General features: G+C 37.0%; 2 protein-coding genes across 3 annotated transcripts in view; one reads left to right on the forward strand and one right to left on the reverse strand.

Annotated features, from left to right (window-relative positions):
* The window catches only part of INSYN2B (inhibitory synaptic factor family member 2B), a 32,195-nt gene extending 20,425 nt beyond the window's left edge, over window positions 1-11,770 (forward strand). For both annotated transcript variants that reach the window (XM_058169298.1, XM_058169299.1), the window contains one exon: window positions 10,987-11,770. In XM_058169298.1, coding sequence (XP_058025281.1) covers window positions 10,987-11,167 — 181 coding nt within the window. In that variant the 3' untranslated portion in view covers window positions 11,168-11,770. The remainder of the gene's footprint in view (window positions 1-10,986) is intronic.
* Window positions 1-17,547, reverse strand: part of DOCK2 (dedicator of cytokinesis 2) — a 366,602-nt gene that overhangs the window by 204,804 nt on the left and 144,251 nt on the right. The gene's annotated exons all lie outside the window — the stretch shown is intronic.

The following is a 17,547-nucleotide window of genomic DNA, read 5'->3' on the forward strand; positions in this document are numbered from 1 at the left end:
GCACTGGTCGGTGAGAGGCTAATGGTGGCAGTAGGCGTTAAATACATAAACAAATTGATCAAACAGCAAATCTGGCCAAAGAGGTGAGATGGCATATTTATAGTTTAAGAAAAAGAACTGCTTCGTTTAAATATATTTATCTGATTAATCAGTCAAGGCTTTTAAATGTTATTGCTGGCTATAGTAACAGCCCTGTGTAGTCTGGATTCCCAGGGGGGAGAGGCCGTATTCCAGAGGGCAAAGAGGCAGGGGAGCTTGAAAAGTCAGGGTAGGAGGAAGGGGGCTTTTTCTATTCTAGTGATTCTCTGAGTATATCTGTAATTATGCAAATAATTGCTTTTGTTTGGTAAGATCTCTCTCTATAAGGGAGAAACAATAAATAAATACGAAACTAAATACTATTCACAAGTAACTTATTTTTTTTAAATAGTTATTTATTCAATTCTCCCCTACAGGGGAATCTTTTGCTTGGTCCCAAGCAGCTTGACAAATCCAGAACTAGATGATCTAATAAGCATAGTTGTTTTTTTTCAAAAATTTAAAAAAAACAACTTCAGAACAAGTAACTGTTGTGCTTCTATGTGCAATGGGTAGATTAAGCTGGTAATTTTGAGAGCAGGAAGCAAATTTTAGCAATAAGTAAACATGTCCAGGATTTCATCTGAAGTTATTTAACAGGCATCAAATCCTATAAAAATAATTAATTATCTCTTTATTATTTAACTTTTGATTGATGTTAACATGATTCATCTAGTTAAATTCTCGCTATACCACTTTGAAATTACAAGGTCAATGTCTCCATAGGAACAAAACCAGCATATAGTTTTATGTTGAATCACATTAATGAGAAGAGAAAGAAAATACCCTTAAGACTTGCAATTATGCTTACTATAAACATAAGGGAGAATTTGCCATCTAATTAGCTTCAGAGGGGCAGCAAGTAAGAATTGTTAAGAATGCTAAATGTAAGATTTGAAGGAAGCAAAAAAGTTGGCTTGGGCAAATTTTTAATTAAGAAATTGTGCTCAGTGTGTTTGTGTGTTTCTGTGGATATTTAATAGCCAGCAGTATTCAGATTACATTAACCCAATAAATATACAGAGGGAAGGCATGATTAGTTAAGATTAAAGCAAATCCAAATACAAAAAGATATTATTTTCCTGAAATTTACAAGTTTTTAATTACCTCAAAATGAAAACCTAGTTCACTATTTCTCAGATTTCTAGGTACTAAATGAAATTGTGGGTTTACATTGCTTTTCTATCAGAAAAACAGGAGTAGCAAAATGAACCCCACAACCACATGCAGCCCCACTTTTGCAGTTCGTGGAGCCAGACATAGACAAAAATTAATGGTATAATATCCTGTTATTTTTCAGGCAGAAACTAAAGAAAACAAATTATGTGTACTCCCTAAAAGAGTTCTCAAAAATCATAGGGGGAAAAAAAATCAAAACTCCTAGCACTCCCATGTTCGCAACATAAGCTAACTCACTATAGCCCTCCCCTTGACTATATTAAGTGTGGTCCCTGAGCCCCCTGACATTACCACTATAATGAAATTAAGCATGTGTGAAGTAGCATAATAATCATAATTCAGTACACTCAAGGCCTTTAAAACTCAACGTTCTGTTCTCCATGTTGGCCAAACAACTTTTTCTAAGAAAAATGCACATTGCTGCTGGACTTTTCCCATTTTAACTCATGCTGGCAGCATTTCTTATTCCAGGTGGTAAATCTGAAGATTTTTTTTTTCCAAATGCTCCTTCTGGACCTGTGATCTGGTCCCTGACTGAAGAATTCAAATCAATGAGCACAATATAAATGGTTTGAAAAGGAAAAAAAAGAGATGCACTAGTATAACATTGATAGAACAAATATTCAGCCTACCTAGAAGCAATGTATAAACATTGTTAAGACTCACGTACATAAGCTTTAGATATATTCATATGTTGTCCAATATCAGAACTATATGAAAGAAAAGTGTGAAATGAATGAATTGGGTCCAAGATTCCAGCTACTAAGCCTTATAGAACTAAGTGCTGTCTGTCTGTCTATCTATGTACTGTATCTATCTGTCTATCATGTATCTTAGTTAAACGAGGTACAAACTGATTTCTTTCTGGAGATTATACTTTACTAACCAAATATATATGTAAGAACATTGGATTGGTTGAAGATAAATATATATATAACATCTGTATAATGAATTCAGCTTCATTGTTTATGAACTTGATAAAATTTACACAGATATTCCAGAGCATATCTCTATTGTTATCATAGTGAGACATTTCTGCAAATCTTTGCTTAGTATACATACTTGTCCAAAGTAGCTTTCTAATCTTGCCATTTCTGCATGAATTTTAAATCTGGGTTTCAGCTTTCTGAATTCTAGTATATATTGCAATTTGAATGTTCATATATATTCAGAAAGTTCCATATTTATTACGTTAACAGTCTCATGAATTTGTCAGTACACCTAATGCATAGTGAATAATCAGTGGTGGCAACTGGTTCGCAAATGTGAGCACCCACGTGTTTGCTCACTTTGCTGATGTGCGATACCTCTGCACTTGCAAAGAACCTTCTGTGCATGCACAGAGCATCAAAAACAGAATGTAACAACGTCCAGGCAGGTGGGCAGAGCCTCCCACAGGCACCGCTAACAGTTCACCCGAATTGGATAAAATCAGCTAAATACTACCATTGTAGATAACATAGTTTGTTGATTCATAGAGAAATACTCTTTTGTAGTTTATAGCGATGGTATATCAGGGATATAAAAAAAAATTAGGCAGAGAGTGTGCCAAGATTAAGAGCAAAACATTTTCTCTGCATCAGATCATTAAACATGCTGGACTATGTCCTATCATGTTAAAAGTTAGAATTTGGTGAATAATTTTTGGAGGCTTTCAAAATCTGAATTCCAAAATATTGTGCCTTAGTTCATGCTGGTCTGGATTTTCAATTGCATATTTCAAGCTCAGCACACTGTACTTTCATCAAGAGAAAGGCTTAATTCTTGTTCTTATTTGGGACTTTTTTTGTCCCAACATCCCAACATATCAGACTAACAGTATGAGATAGTATCCCTTAGATCAGTGGTGTCAAACTCATATTGTTATGGCGTCATCATGTGACGTAGCGGGACTTTTTTCTTCTTCGCTAAACTAGGCGTGGGCGTGACCAGCGCATGACACATCTGGCTCATAGGCCATGAGTTTGACAGCCCTGCCTTAGATTATATTATTCTAATGTACAAAATATTAGGGCTCAAAAATTCTTAATGGAAATCTAGTTTTAGAAAGAAGCATTGATCATTTACATTGGGTAATCTAAAGAGCCTTCTGTAAAAATGTCCAAAGTTGCTAATTATATTATAGATTTAGTAACTCCAAATTAAAATTTTACCAAACACGATGCACACAATGAGTCCCACAGTTTATTATGTGAACATATATAATGATAAACAACATCTAGCCTTGGCTCACCCATTATTGTTCAGTACTGGGGCAATATACAAAAGAAAACTCAAATGTAATGCATCATTGAATAAAAGCAAGAAAACAATAACAGTGACAATAAGAACATTTTTAAGGGGCATGCATAAGTGCACAAAGCGTGCTTACCATTCCTGTCCTAATATTTCAATTATTTATATTCATTTTATGTATTCAGTTCATGTTTATACCTATATATATTATCTCATACGTACTTGACAAATCAAATAAATAAAAATAAATAAAATAAATAATTGCTTATATATGGACAAAGCTGACCCACAAGGAAGAGCAAGGCTACCTCTTAAAATGGAAGTGTTTCATGCAGATAATTGTTTTAGTTTTAGTTTTGCATTTTAAAGTCATACAATAGTAGGCTATTTTAAGACCATCCTGAAATATACAATTTAATAAACAATAAAGTCACAATGAAAAATTTGCCAACAGGAGCATCATCACCTCCTTTAATTAAAATGCAACAAAAATGGTTAAGCCGAACAGCTGCATCAGAGCCAATGCAAAATCTGCCTTAACAGCAAAGCTGTATTCAGTATGGAGTTCTATATAACATATTTACAGTATGTGTTTCAATATTACATTATTACAATTATTCTGCTTCTTTGAACAAGGATTCCTTGGCTTCAGATATACTTACAGTGCAATTCTATACATATCAGCTGAAAAGTAAATCTCATTAAGTTCAATGGGGCTTAGATCCAATGAGGTTTATTCCCAGCAGATACAGGATTGTTGCCTCCCAGATGCAATCTTAAGCATAGTTATTCTAAACTGTTTCAATAAATGGAATGGGGCCCTCAATAGTGCTACTCTTGAGAAAGGAAAAAAAACCTCAGGCAGATAGAACTAAAAAGGTATTGAGCTGCAGCATTTTTATTTTGCCTTCATACAATAAAATGGCAATGAGAAAGTACAGTAACTAGTAGCATTAGATGTATCCTGTCCATCAATAAAGCTGTCAGGTTTCGGTGTATAAAGAAAACACCACACACACAAATGATGGTTTGAATCAGTGGTGGGTTCTAACCGGTGTTACCACGGGTTCGCTTCACACATGCGCTTTGTGCATGATTGGCACATGATTGCTCGCTTTGCTTGCACACACACCAAACTTGCGTTTTGCAAACAAGCGCATTGACTGGCTGAACAGCTGAGGCATTGCAATCCACTATGCCGTGCCTTTCAGTGGGCTAAAAACAGAGGAATAAAGGTAGGTATACTGCAGGGGCAGGCAGGAGGGCCCAGATAATGGTCGGAATGAACCAGTTCGCTGTCGTTTCAACATCTCTGCTACCGGCTCTCCCAAACCAGAGACAACCGATAGCAACCCACCACTGGTTTGAATCCTTTACTGGCATGAACGAACATCCATAAAGCAATACAGGAAGATTTTGTTGGAGCTAATGCTTTGTGCTCCCCACCACAGGTGACCCTTAACCTTGCTCCTCCCCACTCATTAATCATTGTTCCATTAGATACTACAATTAGGCATTACTCCCGCATGCTCCCAGCTCGCTGGCCACTCCTCCAGATTGGCCAACATTCCAGCCATTTCCAAGCCTCTCCAGATTAGTCATCATTACAACCGTTTTGAAACTTCTCTGTGACTCTCAGTCTATTTAGCCTCTCAACCACCCTCAACAGCTGCTCAGTCAGCAGCTCCCAGCTGTACTCGCTGTCCAGTCCATTCAGAAATGCTTGCTGCCAGTCCAAGTGCCTTAAACATCCAGGGGAGGCTGCCATGGTGACAAACACGTCATCAAGCAGTGCCTGCAGCTGATGAGCAGCGAGGGCGCAAGCCGGGAGAGGGATTTTCAAGTTGCTTGGTGGCCAGGAGGTAAGCTGAGCAGCCAGGATGCCATGAAAGCCGTTGCATCACCAGAACTTCCGGACCCACCGGAATGGCAGCCCCAACATGTGGCCGCACCTTGGTGCTGACAAAAGCACTACTTTTGCTTTTCATTATAATTCCTTATTAAGGAATTCCTTATAATTCCACCCCCACCCCCACTGCCATTCTCAGTTTATCGTACTGATTTATTTATACTAGGGAATAGTCCTTGATGAACATATTTCTTGGTTGTTCTGAGGCAAACAAAGGATATTTAAGCCCTGTGCCATATTTTATTCTGTTATTCTTTTCACTTATTGTGTTGTTCTTCGAGTTGGAGAACTTTTATGAAATTATATATCAGCATTTTAATCACACAATGGATGTTTTATTTTTTTGTTATATTACCTATAATGTAAGCCATGAAGAGACCAGTGACAAGAAGCAGTATGTTCTGGAAAGCCCAACCTTAATCCTATCATTAACTTCCCACATCAAAATCCCTTTATCAGTGTTCTCCATGTCAAGGAACATTTTCCTTTGGCATACAACTCCCAATCATGCAGTATCTCCCATAAAATAATAATAAAACTGTTCCATTATAAAAACAACTTATAATACCTCATCTGGGCCGTCTAGAAAATTGGTCAGAAGAATCAACAGTCATCCTAATTCATTTTCAAATCTTTTATCAATTTATTATTTTTTATAAATACTATTTTTATAAATTTATAAATATTATTTTTATAAATAATTCAAGGCAGCAAATCATATATAATACTCCTTTCTCCTCGTGTTTTCTCATAGCAAAAAACCTGCGATGTGGGTTTGGCTGAGAGAGCAACTAGCCCAAAGTCACCCCGCTGACTTTCACTAAAGCATGACTAGAACTCACAGTCTCCCAATTTTTAGCTTGGTGCCTTAACCACTAGATCGAACTGGCTCTCCTAATGTAATCAAATATTGTAATCCACCAAGAGTCACTTTACTATGAGAGGAGGAACTATGTAAACATGATAATAAATAAAATAAATGGCAAATTACAACTACTTCATATTCTTGGATCTTATACTTCTAATGTAAGTAGTAAGTAGGGTGGGTGAGTGCTTTGACATTAGTATATCCATCTCTTAGCCTTTAAAACAGCTTCACCTTTTATACTGGATGCTAAAAAGTGCTTTGGCCTTGCTGATAACCCAACACAAAATGTGGGACTTTCAATTTTCCAATTCTAGTTTAGAAAGTTTTGTTTTGTTACAAGATTTTGTGCATACTCATTGCCTTTATAATATAAGTACTAATCATAATTAAACTAATCTACAATTTACCAAAAGAGGAGATATAGAAGCTCTACAATCTTATCCAATTTATTTCTATTAAAATTGTCACATAATTAAAGAATTCTTAGTTGCTCATAGGTTTTAGATTGATTTACTGATCAATAATATTTACATATTTAAACAAAACCTAAATGCAGCTGAGAATTTGGGATGTTGAGGGAAGTTGAAAGAACTTCTGATTTAATTCAATGGACAAATGTTACCATTTCATTCAAGGAAAGGCTAACTTTCTTATTTTCTATTTCATTTCTTATTAAATCCAGACTACCACTACAAAAAACCCTGCCAAATAAACAAATGGATCCTTAAATCATAGTCCTGCTGATTAGATTTGCCCTCAGCAATTAAAACTGTCTCTTACCACTTAATCTGCTATAGTATTAATTGATTAATTTCCTAATTAAATCTTGCATATATATTTCTACAGTTGTACATCATTTTAACTCAGTGCCTTATAAGCAGAACACTCACTGGATAGAGAAAACTTGAGAGAACTAAGCTGTACAATACAACAGTTTTAACTTTTGTTGTAAAGCAAGCCTTGACTTAATTTTAAAAAAAAATGAGCAAAACCTATAAAACATTTTTGGATGAGTTGCAGTGGCACAGTGATTAGAGTAAAGTACTGCAGGCTATTTCTGCTGATTGCCGACTGCCTGCAATTTGGCAGTTCAGATCTCACCAGGCTCAAAGTTGACTCAGCCTTTCATCCTTCCAAGGTGGGTAAAATGAGGACCCAGATTATTGGGAACGATATGCTGACTCTGTAAACCACTTAGAGAGGGTTGTAAAGCTGTAAAGTGGTATATAAGTCAAGAGCTATTGCTATTGTACCATATATCATATGGCAACCAGCTGCACTGATTCCCAGTCTGCTTCCAGTTGCAATTCAAGGTCATCACCTTTAAAGTCCTGCAGGGCATGGGTCCAGTCTACCTGATGAACTGTCTCACCCCGATGGCCCACCCCACCTGCGCTGGCAGAAAGGGCATGCTGCGTATCCCATCATTCAAGGAATTTCAGCTGGTAGGATCCAGGAAAAAAAGCCCTCTCTGCTGTGGCTTCCACCCTCTGAAACATATTAGCTCTGGAGGTGAGATTAGTTCCCATCCCCCTTATTACATTGTGTAAGAATTTATGACCTGCTTGCCAGATGGCTTAGAAACCCAATGGGAGACCTTCAGACTGGAGGTGGTTGAGTAATTAAAATTCAACCCCACCTCCCTCTGTGTGTCTGGCTACCCTTCTTTACCATCTTGCGTCCATGATTTTATCTGTTAGTGGTTTTTATCTGCTTTGTTTTTTACAATTTTAATGTTTTTTGTTGTTTTTATGTTGTAAGCTCTCCAGAGTCATTGAATATGAGATGGGCAGCAAATAAATTTTATAAATAAGTAAACCACAATTTTAAAGGATTATGAAAGAAGTCTACTTGGGTAAGAACAAAGGTCCCTCTATTGTCATGCTTTGTTTTTTATCATGGGACACAGGAAGTCTCTAGAACAGTGATGGCGAACCTTTTTGGCACCGAATGCCGAAAAGGGAGCACTTTGCATGCGCATGCGCATGCCCTCATTTGTGCCAAGACCAGGAATAGGAGTTGCCCAGGGGCATGCATGCGCCGGAGAATATACTTGCGGTTTCTTCAGGTTACTGTCGGCAAGTCTTCAGGTTACAGCCATGCATGTGCACGCGCCAATTAGCTGGCCAGTGCACATGCTCATGCCAGAAAATGGAAGACCAACTCTTCCAGTTTCTGGCGCTGATGCAAGCACAAAGACCAGCTGATCATCGCGTGTGCATGCACAACAGAAACCCGGAAGAGGAATGGGTGATGCCACACATGCCAGGTGACATGGCTCCAAGTGCCACTTTGGGCATGCATGCCATAGGTTCGTCATCACAGCTCTAGAAAGTTTAGAAGCAGAGTATGAAGGGAAAATTGGAAGTTTAAAGAAATCTTCAGTCTGTCTAGTGGCATCTCCTAATAACTCATAGAACTCAGGACACCTAATCGATGCTGTGCAGAACTTCAGGGATGCGAATTTCATATTAATGCTAGTTCTTTATTGCCTTTCTGGGGTGAGGCACAGTTGTTTCACATCTCTCAAGTTTTTTAATGTTAACAACTTATTTATACCACAACAGAGCTTTTTAATTAATCTTACTTTTGCAATCGACTGGCTGTTTAAATTACTTGCTTAGCTTATTGTTTGATCACATGTGCTAAGATTTCTGCTTTTTTTCCTTTAAATCTTTTAGATATTAAAGGATTTAAGCCTTACCACAAGGAAGGGATTTATGCTCAGAGTTCCCATTGTCCAAGCATCCCACATTTCCTTCACACGTATTTCCTTCTACATCTCATCTTCATCGATTCGGAGAGCTTTTCAAACACTAAGAGTAATATTTTGGAATAAGGGGATGTTCAATTGTATAAACACAATTTTGTGCATTGCCATATCGAAGCCATAATATAATAATAGAAATTAGACATAAATCCATAATAATCTCATAACTCAATTATCAATCACAAGGAAGGAAAACAGCCCTTTGGAATCTTTTGTGGTAACTTTTTTTTTCTCCTGGACCCTGTTGAAAATGCAATATTCAGGAGAGAAATATCATGGCCTTTATAATGCCAAATATGAACTGTGTCCTTTTCCAAGAAGAAGTACAAAGTATATTTATTGTAGAAAGCAAGACGATATTTATAAATCGAAGGATCTACCTAACTCCACTATCCTGTTTTTATTATAGCCAGTCAAATATCTCTTGGAAAGCCCAAAGTTAGAACTAAAGAAGCTTCTTGGATGAGAAGCAAAAAAATTTCAGAGAAAAAAAACACAAGAAAGTATTTTGGAAAAAGCAACTTTAGGACAACCATGATCTGGATGATTGAAAATCTCCATATACATCTCTTGGAAAACTCACAAGGGTATCATGAGTTTTCAGTTTCCATAAGTTACATTTCTTAGCAACTGATATTAAGAGCATCTTGCCTTTGAGACTGCTCTATGAAAGGAATGCTTCTAGCATTTGTGTGTTTTAGGTGTTATTAAGTAGGACTATAAGGTTTAATTAATGTATGTGTTAGATTAAACAGAACAATTAAATCTAGGACCACACATTTTCTGAGTAGTTTTTATCCCAGAGCTATAATTGTACTGAACAATGAACTAAAGGGCCACCATCAGTGAGCTGTTGGACAGCATTACTTAGTCTTTGTGTGGATGTTTGGGTGGTTTAGGGGTGGGAAATTTGTGGTGGTTGGTTGGTGGGTGTTTAGGGATTGCTATGTGTGTTGTGCCTGGTCTTTGGGTGTTAAGTGAATTTCGTTGTATGGGTATACTGTTTATATGCATACAATGACAATAAAGTTATTATTATTACTACTATTAGTTAAGTCAAAATATTACAATTCTGTAGTACTAGCTTGGGGAAAAGCCTACCGAATCAATGGTTCTATATCTTTTAGGTGCATGTTGCAATATTAATCAACAAGTAAGTGTTTCCAATTATTCTGACTATTTAAAAAATAATTTTAAGTTACAAGCATTTAAAAGTTTAACAAAAACATATATATTCTATCCTTTTTGAAATTAATCCAGGAGAAAATGCCTTTCTTAACAGGTAAGCATTGATAAAACAAAAATGTAGCTTCAAAAATATTTTAAAAGGAATAAATGTGATACTTTGCTCTGCCCAAACTAATTATGGTTTAATGAATTAAAATTACTTTAATTGGTTTGAAGACCTGATGATTACATTACCATTTGTTTACAGCTGCATAAAATACTCCTAGAGACTGCTTGTTAAAATATAAAATATAATCTCAACATGGAAAATAATCAGTCTTGAGTTCTGTCAAAAAATATATATTGTACATTCTAAGAAAATCGCATCGTCCTAAAAGAGAAATGTGTTTTATGTAACTGTTTCCTTTATTTTTAAACAAGGGTTATCAATCTTGATACTGCTGATTAACATGAAATAAAGCATTTAGAAAATTAATCTTAAAGTGTTTATTTTTGCATTTTTCTAAAATATTTCACTGCAGTAGGCATTTTAATCTGTCAGATTTACTAGAATATAGGACAATTTTTGCATTAATTGTGAGTGGATTGATATAAAATGAACTGTTACTGATTCTTCTCAGAAGGAAAAGCAATCCAACATTCCATGTTTAGAACTACAGGCAAGATGTTTTCCAGTCTCCAAATTAATTGTTTTCTAACTTCAAAACTAGTTTCAAAACTCACAAAAACATTTTTTCCCCTCCTGGTTTTATTATATAGTGTAGAACATGACTTCAGGCAACAAGAAGATAGGTTTCACCAAGTTTTGAAAGCATTGGATCAAGTGGAAGAGAGTCCTGTTTTGGTGACCCTGCAAAGACAGCCATCTGATTATCCAGTCCCTGAGAAACAGGAAATAAGAAGAAAGGCGAAGAAAAAGAAATGCTTCTGGTGGATTTGAAAACCTTAAAAGATGGTATCAAATTTAAGATTTGGTCTAAATCACTCTTGGCCCATCGTGAATAGACTTTACATGTATGGTCATCTTCTCACATGCTCTGATTTTCTTCTTCATTTATTGATTTTGCAATAATTCTGCTTTGCCATGATTACAATATTGGGATACAAAAAATAATGGCAGCTAGGAAGTAAGGGAATTATCAGAGCATGAGATCCATTCAGGAAAATAAAGATTTATTTGAATGCAGTATGAGCCAAGTGGAAAGCATTATTGCGTGGTTGTGGCAGCAGTGGTGGTGGTAGATATTTTGGTCAGAAATATGCCTTTTCTAAATCCATATAGAGCTCAATCTAAAAAGTTAAAAATCATACAATGTAAACCACTCACTTGGTATTCAGATTGAACTGTTCTAAAATAGAGGACAAGCAGGCCAGTAAAATGAAACCTTATCTTTCCTTCTTTCCATAACTTCCTTACCAAGCAATTCTGTCATCTGAACATAACACGAGTATGATGGAAATAGGAACTTGTTTAGCCAACTTGATTCAAGATTTTCTGGAGCTGACAGGTTTCTGTTTATAGTTATTTTTTAATAGCTTTGTTCCCTGACAAATTGCTTTATAGCAATTCTGTATCGATTGTACCAAAGTGCACCTAACTTTTTTTTTTTGTAATGTATTTATTTTAAATAATCAAAGCTAGCAGTCAGCAAAAATGTTGAGACAGCAAATATGTTAAAATGTTAAGAAATAACTTTTTTTTGTCCCAGCTTAAGTACCGAATTTTATTAGAGAAAACATGGCTTTGGGGTGAAAACCCCAAAGAACTGCAGGAATCCATCTAAGGAATAGCACTCCTTTTAAAACAAAAAGCACTGAACTATTAATAATTAAACATTTTGTTTAAAAAAATTACTCTAAAATTAGTGTACAGGTAGTCTTCAATTTACGACTGCAATTGAGCGGAAAATTTATGTTGTTCAGTGAGAAATTAGTTGGGTGAGTTTTGCCCCATTTTGCAACTTTTCTTGCCACATAATAATAATAATAATAATAATAATAATTATAATAATAATAATAATAATTATTATTATTATTATTATTATTATTATTATTATTATTATTATTATTATTATTATTATTATTATTATTTAATTTGTATACCGCCCTTCTCCCAAAGGACTCAGGGCGGTGCACAGCCAGAATAAAAAACAAAGAAAACAGTACATATAATATTAAGATCAACCCCTTAAAAAACTTATTCGATTGGCCAAAAATTTTAAAATACAGTAACACCCTATAAAAATTTATAAAATTTAAAACCCATAAAAGCCAATTAAAAATTTTAAAATCAAGCCAGTCCAGCTAAACGGAATAAATAGGTTTTAAGTTCGCGGCGAAAGGTCCGAAGGTCGAATAGTTGACGAAGTCCAGGGGGAAGTTCATTCCACAGGGTAGGAGCCCCCACAGAGAAGGCCCTCCCCCTGGGGGCCGCCAGTCGACATTGCTTGGCTGACGGCACCCTAAGGAGTCCCTCTCTGTGAGAACACACCGGTCGCTGGGAGATAGAAGATGGCAGTAGACGGTCCCGTAAATATCCTGGTCCTAAGCCATGGAGCGCTTTGAAGGTAGTCACCAATACCTTGAAGCGCACCCGGAAGACAACAGGCAGCCAGTGCAGTCTGCGCAGGATGGGTGTTACATGGGAGCTCCGAACCTCTCCCTCTATCACCCACGCAGCTGCATTCTGGACTAACTGGAGTCTCCAGGTGCTCTTCAAGGGAAGCCCCATGTAGAGAGCATTGCAATAGTCCAAGCGAGAGGTCATGAGAGCAAAGTGACCGTGCATAGGGCTTCCCGGTCCAGGAAGGGGCGCAACTGGCGAATCAGGTGAACCTGATAAAAAGTTCTCCTGGAGACGGTCGTCAAATGGTCTTCGAAAGACAACCGCCCATTCAGGAGGACGCCCAAGTTGCGCACCTTTCCATCGGGGCCAATGACTCGCCCCCAACAGTCAGTCGCGGCTGCAGCTGACTGTACCGGGGTGCCGGCATCCACAGCCACTCCGTCTTGGAGGGATTAAGCTTGAGCCTGTTCCTTCCCATCCAGAACCGTACGGCTTCCAGACACCGGGACAGCACTTCGATAGCTTCATTGGGGTGGCCTGGGGTGGAAAAGTACAGCTGTGTATCATCAGCGTACAGTTGGTATCTCACCCCAAAACCACTGATGATCTCGCCCAGCGGCTTCATATAGATGTTGAACAGGAGAGGCGAGAGAATCGATCCCTGCGGCACCCCACACATGAGGCGCCTCGGGGTCGATCTCTGCCCCCCTGTCAACACCGTCTGCGTCCGGTCAGAGAGGTAGGAGGAGAACCACCGATAAACGGTGCCTCCCACTCCCAAACCCTCCAACCGGCGCAGCAGGATACCATGGTTGATGGTATCAAAAGCCGCCGAGAGATCTAATAGGACCAGGGCCGAGGAGTAACCCTTATCCCTGGCCCTCCAGAGATCATCCACCAACGCGACCAAAGCCGTCTCCGTACTGTATCCAGGCCGGAAACCGGACTGGAATGGGTCTATATAGACGGTTTCATCCAGGTACTGGGGTAGTTGACATGCCACCGCACTCTCTACAACCTTCGCCGTAAAACGAAGGTTGGAGACTAGACGGTAATTTCCTAAAACAGGTGGGTCCAGGGAAGGCTTCTTGAGGAGAGTTAAGCAAATTTGCTTAGTTAAGCAAATCACTGCAGTTGTAAAATTAGTAACACAGTTGTTAACTGAATTTGGTTTTCCCATTGACTTTGCTGATCAGAAGGTCGCAAAAGGGGATCACGTGATTCTGGGACACAGCAACCGTCCCAAATGTGAGTCAGTTGTCAAGCATCCAATTGAAATCACATGACCATGGGGATGCTACAGTGGTCATAAGTGTGAAAAATGGTCATGTCCCTTTTTTTAGTTCCGTGGTAACTTTGAACAATCACTAAACAAACTGTTGTAAGTCGAGGACTACCTGTTATATATTTTACTAGAAAGAGCAACAAAAAATGATATGCTTGGATTATAAAATAAAGTGTATTATTAAGAGAGTGATGCCCGATTATAAGAAACTTTCAGGGAGATTCTTGACAAAGGCATTTACTCAAGGGACAGTGTCTTTTATTTGAGATAATTTCTTATACAACAAAGTTCAGTCACTGTAGAAGAAAAAGTTTTGCAAACTTTCTTAACATGAGAGATTCCAAGCCAATTTATCTCCTGCTTAGAGGAGGTCTTACATCCTAAAGGAAAAAAAGATCTAACTCATAAATTAGAGTCACATGAAAGTGAACAGAAATCAAAAATTGAAATCAACCAACACAGAATAAATATAGCATTGATTTTTGATTTGTTCATTAAATATACTTAAATATATTAAGCAAGGTTCCTAATTCCTCCAGGAGAGATTTCTTCAGAAATGATAATCTGGAAGGAGGACAGAACTGGCAAACATGGAACCTTATCTTTTCATTCATTTGAAAAAAAATCTGTGAGATCAAAACCTCCAGTTCATAGAAAAGGGGTTCTTTCTACAATATATTTTCTAAATCTAATTCAATAAGTGGAAACATGGAAGCAATTTGTTTTTTGAAAACTTCATGAACAGGAAAAGGATTTCTATATCAGGGGTGTCAAACTTGCGGCCTGCGGGCCGGATGTGTCATGCACTGGCCACGCCCACCCTGGTTTAGTGATGAGGAGGTCATGAAACATCACGTGACGACAACGTGATGCTGCAAGTTTGACACCCCTGTTCTATATAAATTGAAAAAATCCTTTATTTTATTATTATAGTTAAGTAGGCACAGTATACTGTATATACGACCACCTGAAAGCCAAAAAAGGGTAAGTCCAAATTCTGAATATTTATAATATAGCAGATAATCAACAATTCTAACCATTTTAAATCAGACAAAGAAAAAGAGAAAAACACCCATGGTTTTTATGAAAGATATTTCTTAGCTTACACCAAGAGTTTAAATCAAAATGTTGTTTCCAAATAGTTGGGCTAAGTAACTTCAAATTTTAATCTAGTTTATAACTGCTTGTCATGAAAGCACTATGTGTAATTCTGTGAAATTAAATATTTTTTTAAAGGACTAGACAATTTCATTAAATGCAAGCTCCAAAATACTGAAATTACTGGCAGCCACGAGACTCAAGTTATTGATGTGCCACTAGTAAAGGTAAGGGTGGTTTTTTTCCCCGCATTTTACCATAGCTGTACTTATTGAAATAGTGGACTATTTTCAAAGGCCCACATCCTAATAACTGAGGAACTAGATGAAAGGAATCCTGTAATTTTCAGCTGTCTATGTTATCATGATTGGCATTCAGCTTCCAATTACAATCCATGAATGATCTGTTCCTATTGTCTGTCCTTCAGTCCATAAAGGTGAATACTGGCATCCTAACCAAGATGAGGCAGCCACATAATCCAAATTTGAATTTCTTTGCTGGAGCTAGTCTTATCCTATAGCCAAGCCGAATGTGGAGCAAAAAGAAAAAAAGAAAGGACAGTGTTGCTTTGTTGGATTTGTAACAGCAATCTCTTTTAATAGTGGAAGAGAACCGTCTACCTCTTTCTTTCCTTTGATCAGCATTGAGAAAGATGAACAAGAAAACCACCTGTTAATGAGACAGACCCAACATTTCACACCTTGCTTAGGCAGTTCTAAAAAATGCCTTGCTGTTAAAATTGAAAATGAAATGCTTGAAAAACCTGATCCAGTTTAATCCAGCAGAGCAAGTACATTAGTAGGTGCAAGTTGTAAGAAGAAATTTTAGGAAGGGGAAATAAGAGGCTCCCTAGATCTTTAATAGATCTCCCTAGATCTTTAATAAACACAATTTAAGAGTTATTGACATAAGGTTTATTGCTCAGAATTGAAAAGTAGTCCTTTTTTTTTCCTTTTTAAAATGTGTTGATAGCTGAGGATGATATCAGTCCATATCCAGAAGACCTTAATAGTAGGACTGCATAAACCTACTACCCAGATATAGGTTTCAATAACACTAACTGTATTCAACTTATGGTATGCTATGAAAACATGGGGTGGGAAGTAAGGAGCAGAAACATTTGTAAAATATTGTATAGCACATATTGCATATTCTGAATTTATTGTACTTGAAATTACTTTGATCAGCAGAGAAAATTATTTTCTAGGAAGAAAACTGGAAGAATAAAACAGTCTTCTTTGAACCACGTCTTCAATAAAATGTTTATTCCCATGGTACAATAAATACCTTCTCCTTTTACTCACAGCCACAACTCTTGATAAATAGGCAGCAGACTAATATAAATTACTTTCCTGATGAACTGTACTAATCAGATATAATGTTTTGTATATTTCTAGATTCTTTTACTGGCATAATCTCTTTTGCAATAAATTGACATATTTTCTTCTGTCTCAGGACTCAGTAATTTAAGAGCTATGTTTATAGTAATTGAAGTTAATGCAATTATTCCAACGAGGGTGAATGATTCAACAGCTGTTTTCTGAACAAGTCTTTCTCCTTACCAGTTTTACAAGGCATGACGAAAATTCAGTTTCAGGATGGCATTCTTTAGGTGAAAGGGAGCTAAGGTTTTCAGAAATTCTCCTTTTATTCCATAATGTTGAAAATCCTCATGCAGGAAATTGAATCACCTGAACACCTGCTTACAGATTTGCATCAAGAGTCAGTCCTCCTGCTTTTCACAGCCTGTTCAGTGGCCATCTGGACCAAGTAGCTGTGATGAGAGTTTTTTTTTTTAATCTTAGCCCATTAATTTATGGAGCAACTGTAAATTAATGGGTTCAAATAGCTTTTTGTAAGGGAAAAGGAACTTAGATGAAAAACCAAAATATGATCAGCAGTGATGTATAACCTCGGACAAGTATGTTCCCCTATTGAACTTTTATCTGAGAATAAATACCATTGAATTCAGTGGGGTTGCATTTAAGAAAGCATTGTTAGGATTGCCCTATCTTCTACAGCATGACTATACATCTTATCAACATAAGTAGATTTTTAAAAATCCTTTTAAGTTAACATATGATATGATTTGTCAAATTTACAGTTTCACAGAAATGCTCTCCCAGTGTCACAGTGTTTAAAAATTGCAAAGTGCTTTAAACTTGCAATTCTTGTAAGCCAGGTTCCAATACTCTGCTGCCTACATAGGAGCATCTAACAAAACCATTGAAATATAATTTTCTATACACATTCACCTCCCTACCCAAGCATACTAATATACTTATACTTATCTTCAAGTATGTTAAGTGATTCCTTAAAAAGTATGAAGAGTATAAATACTCTTTGGGAAAAAATAAAATGCCAAGGGCAA

Source organism: Ahaetulla prasina, chromosome 2, assembly GCF_028640845.1.
Source record: "Ahaetulla prasina isolate Xishuangbanna chromosome 2, ASM2864084v1, whole genome shotgun sequence".
Lineage (NCBI taxonomy): Eukaryota > Metazoa > Chordata > Lepidosauria > Squamata > Colubridae > Ahaetulla > Ahaetulla prasina.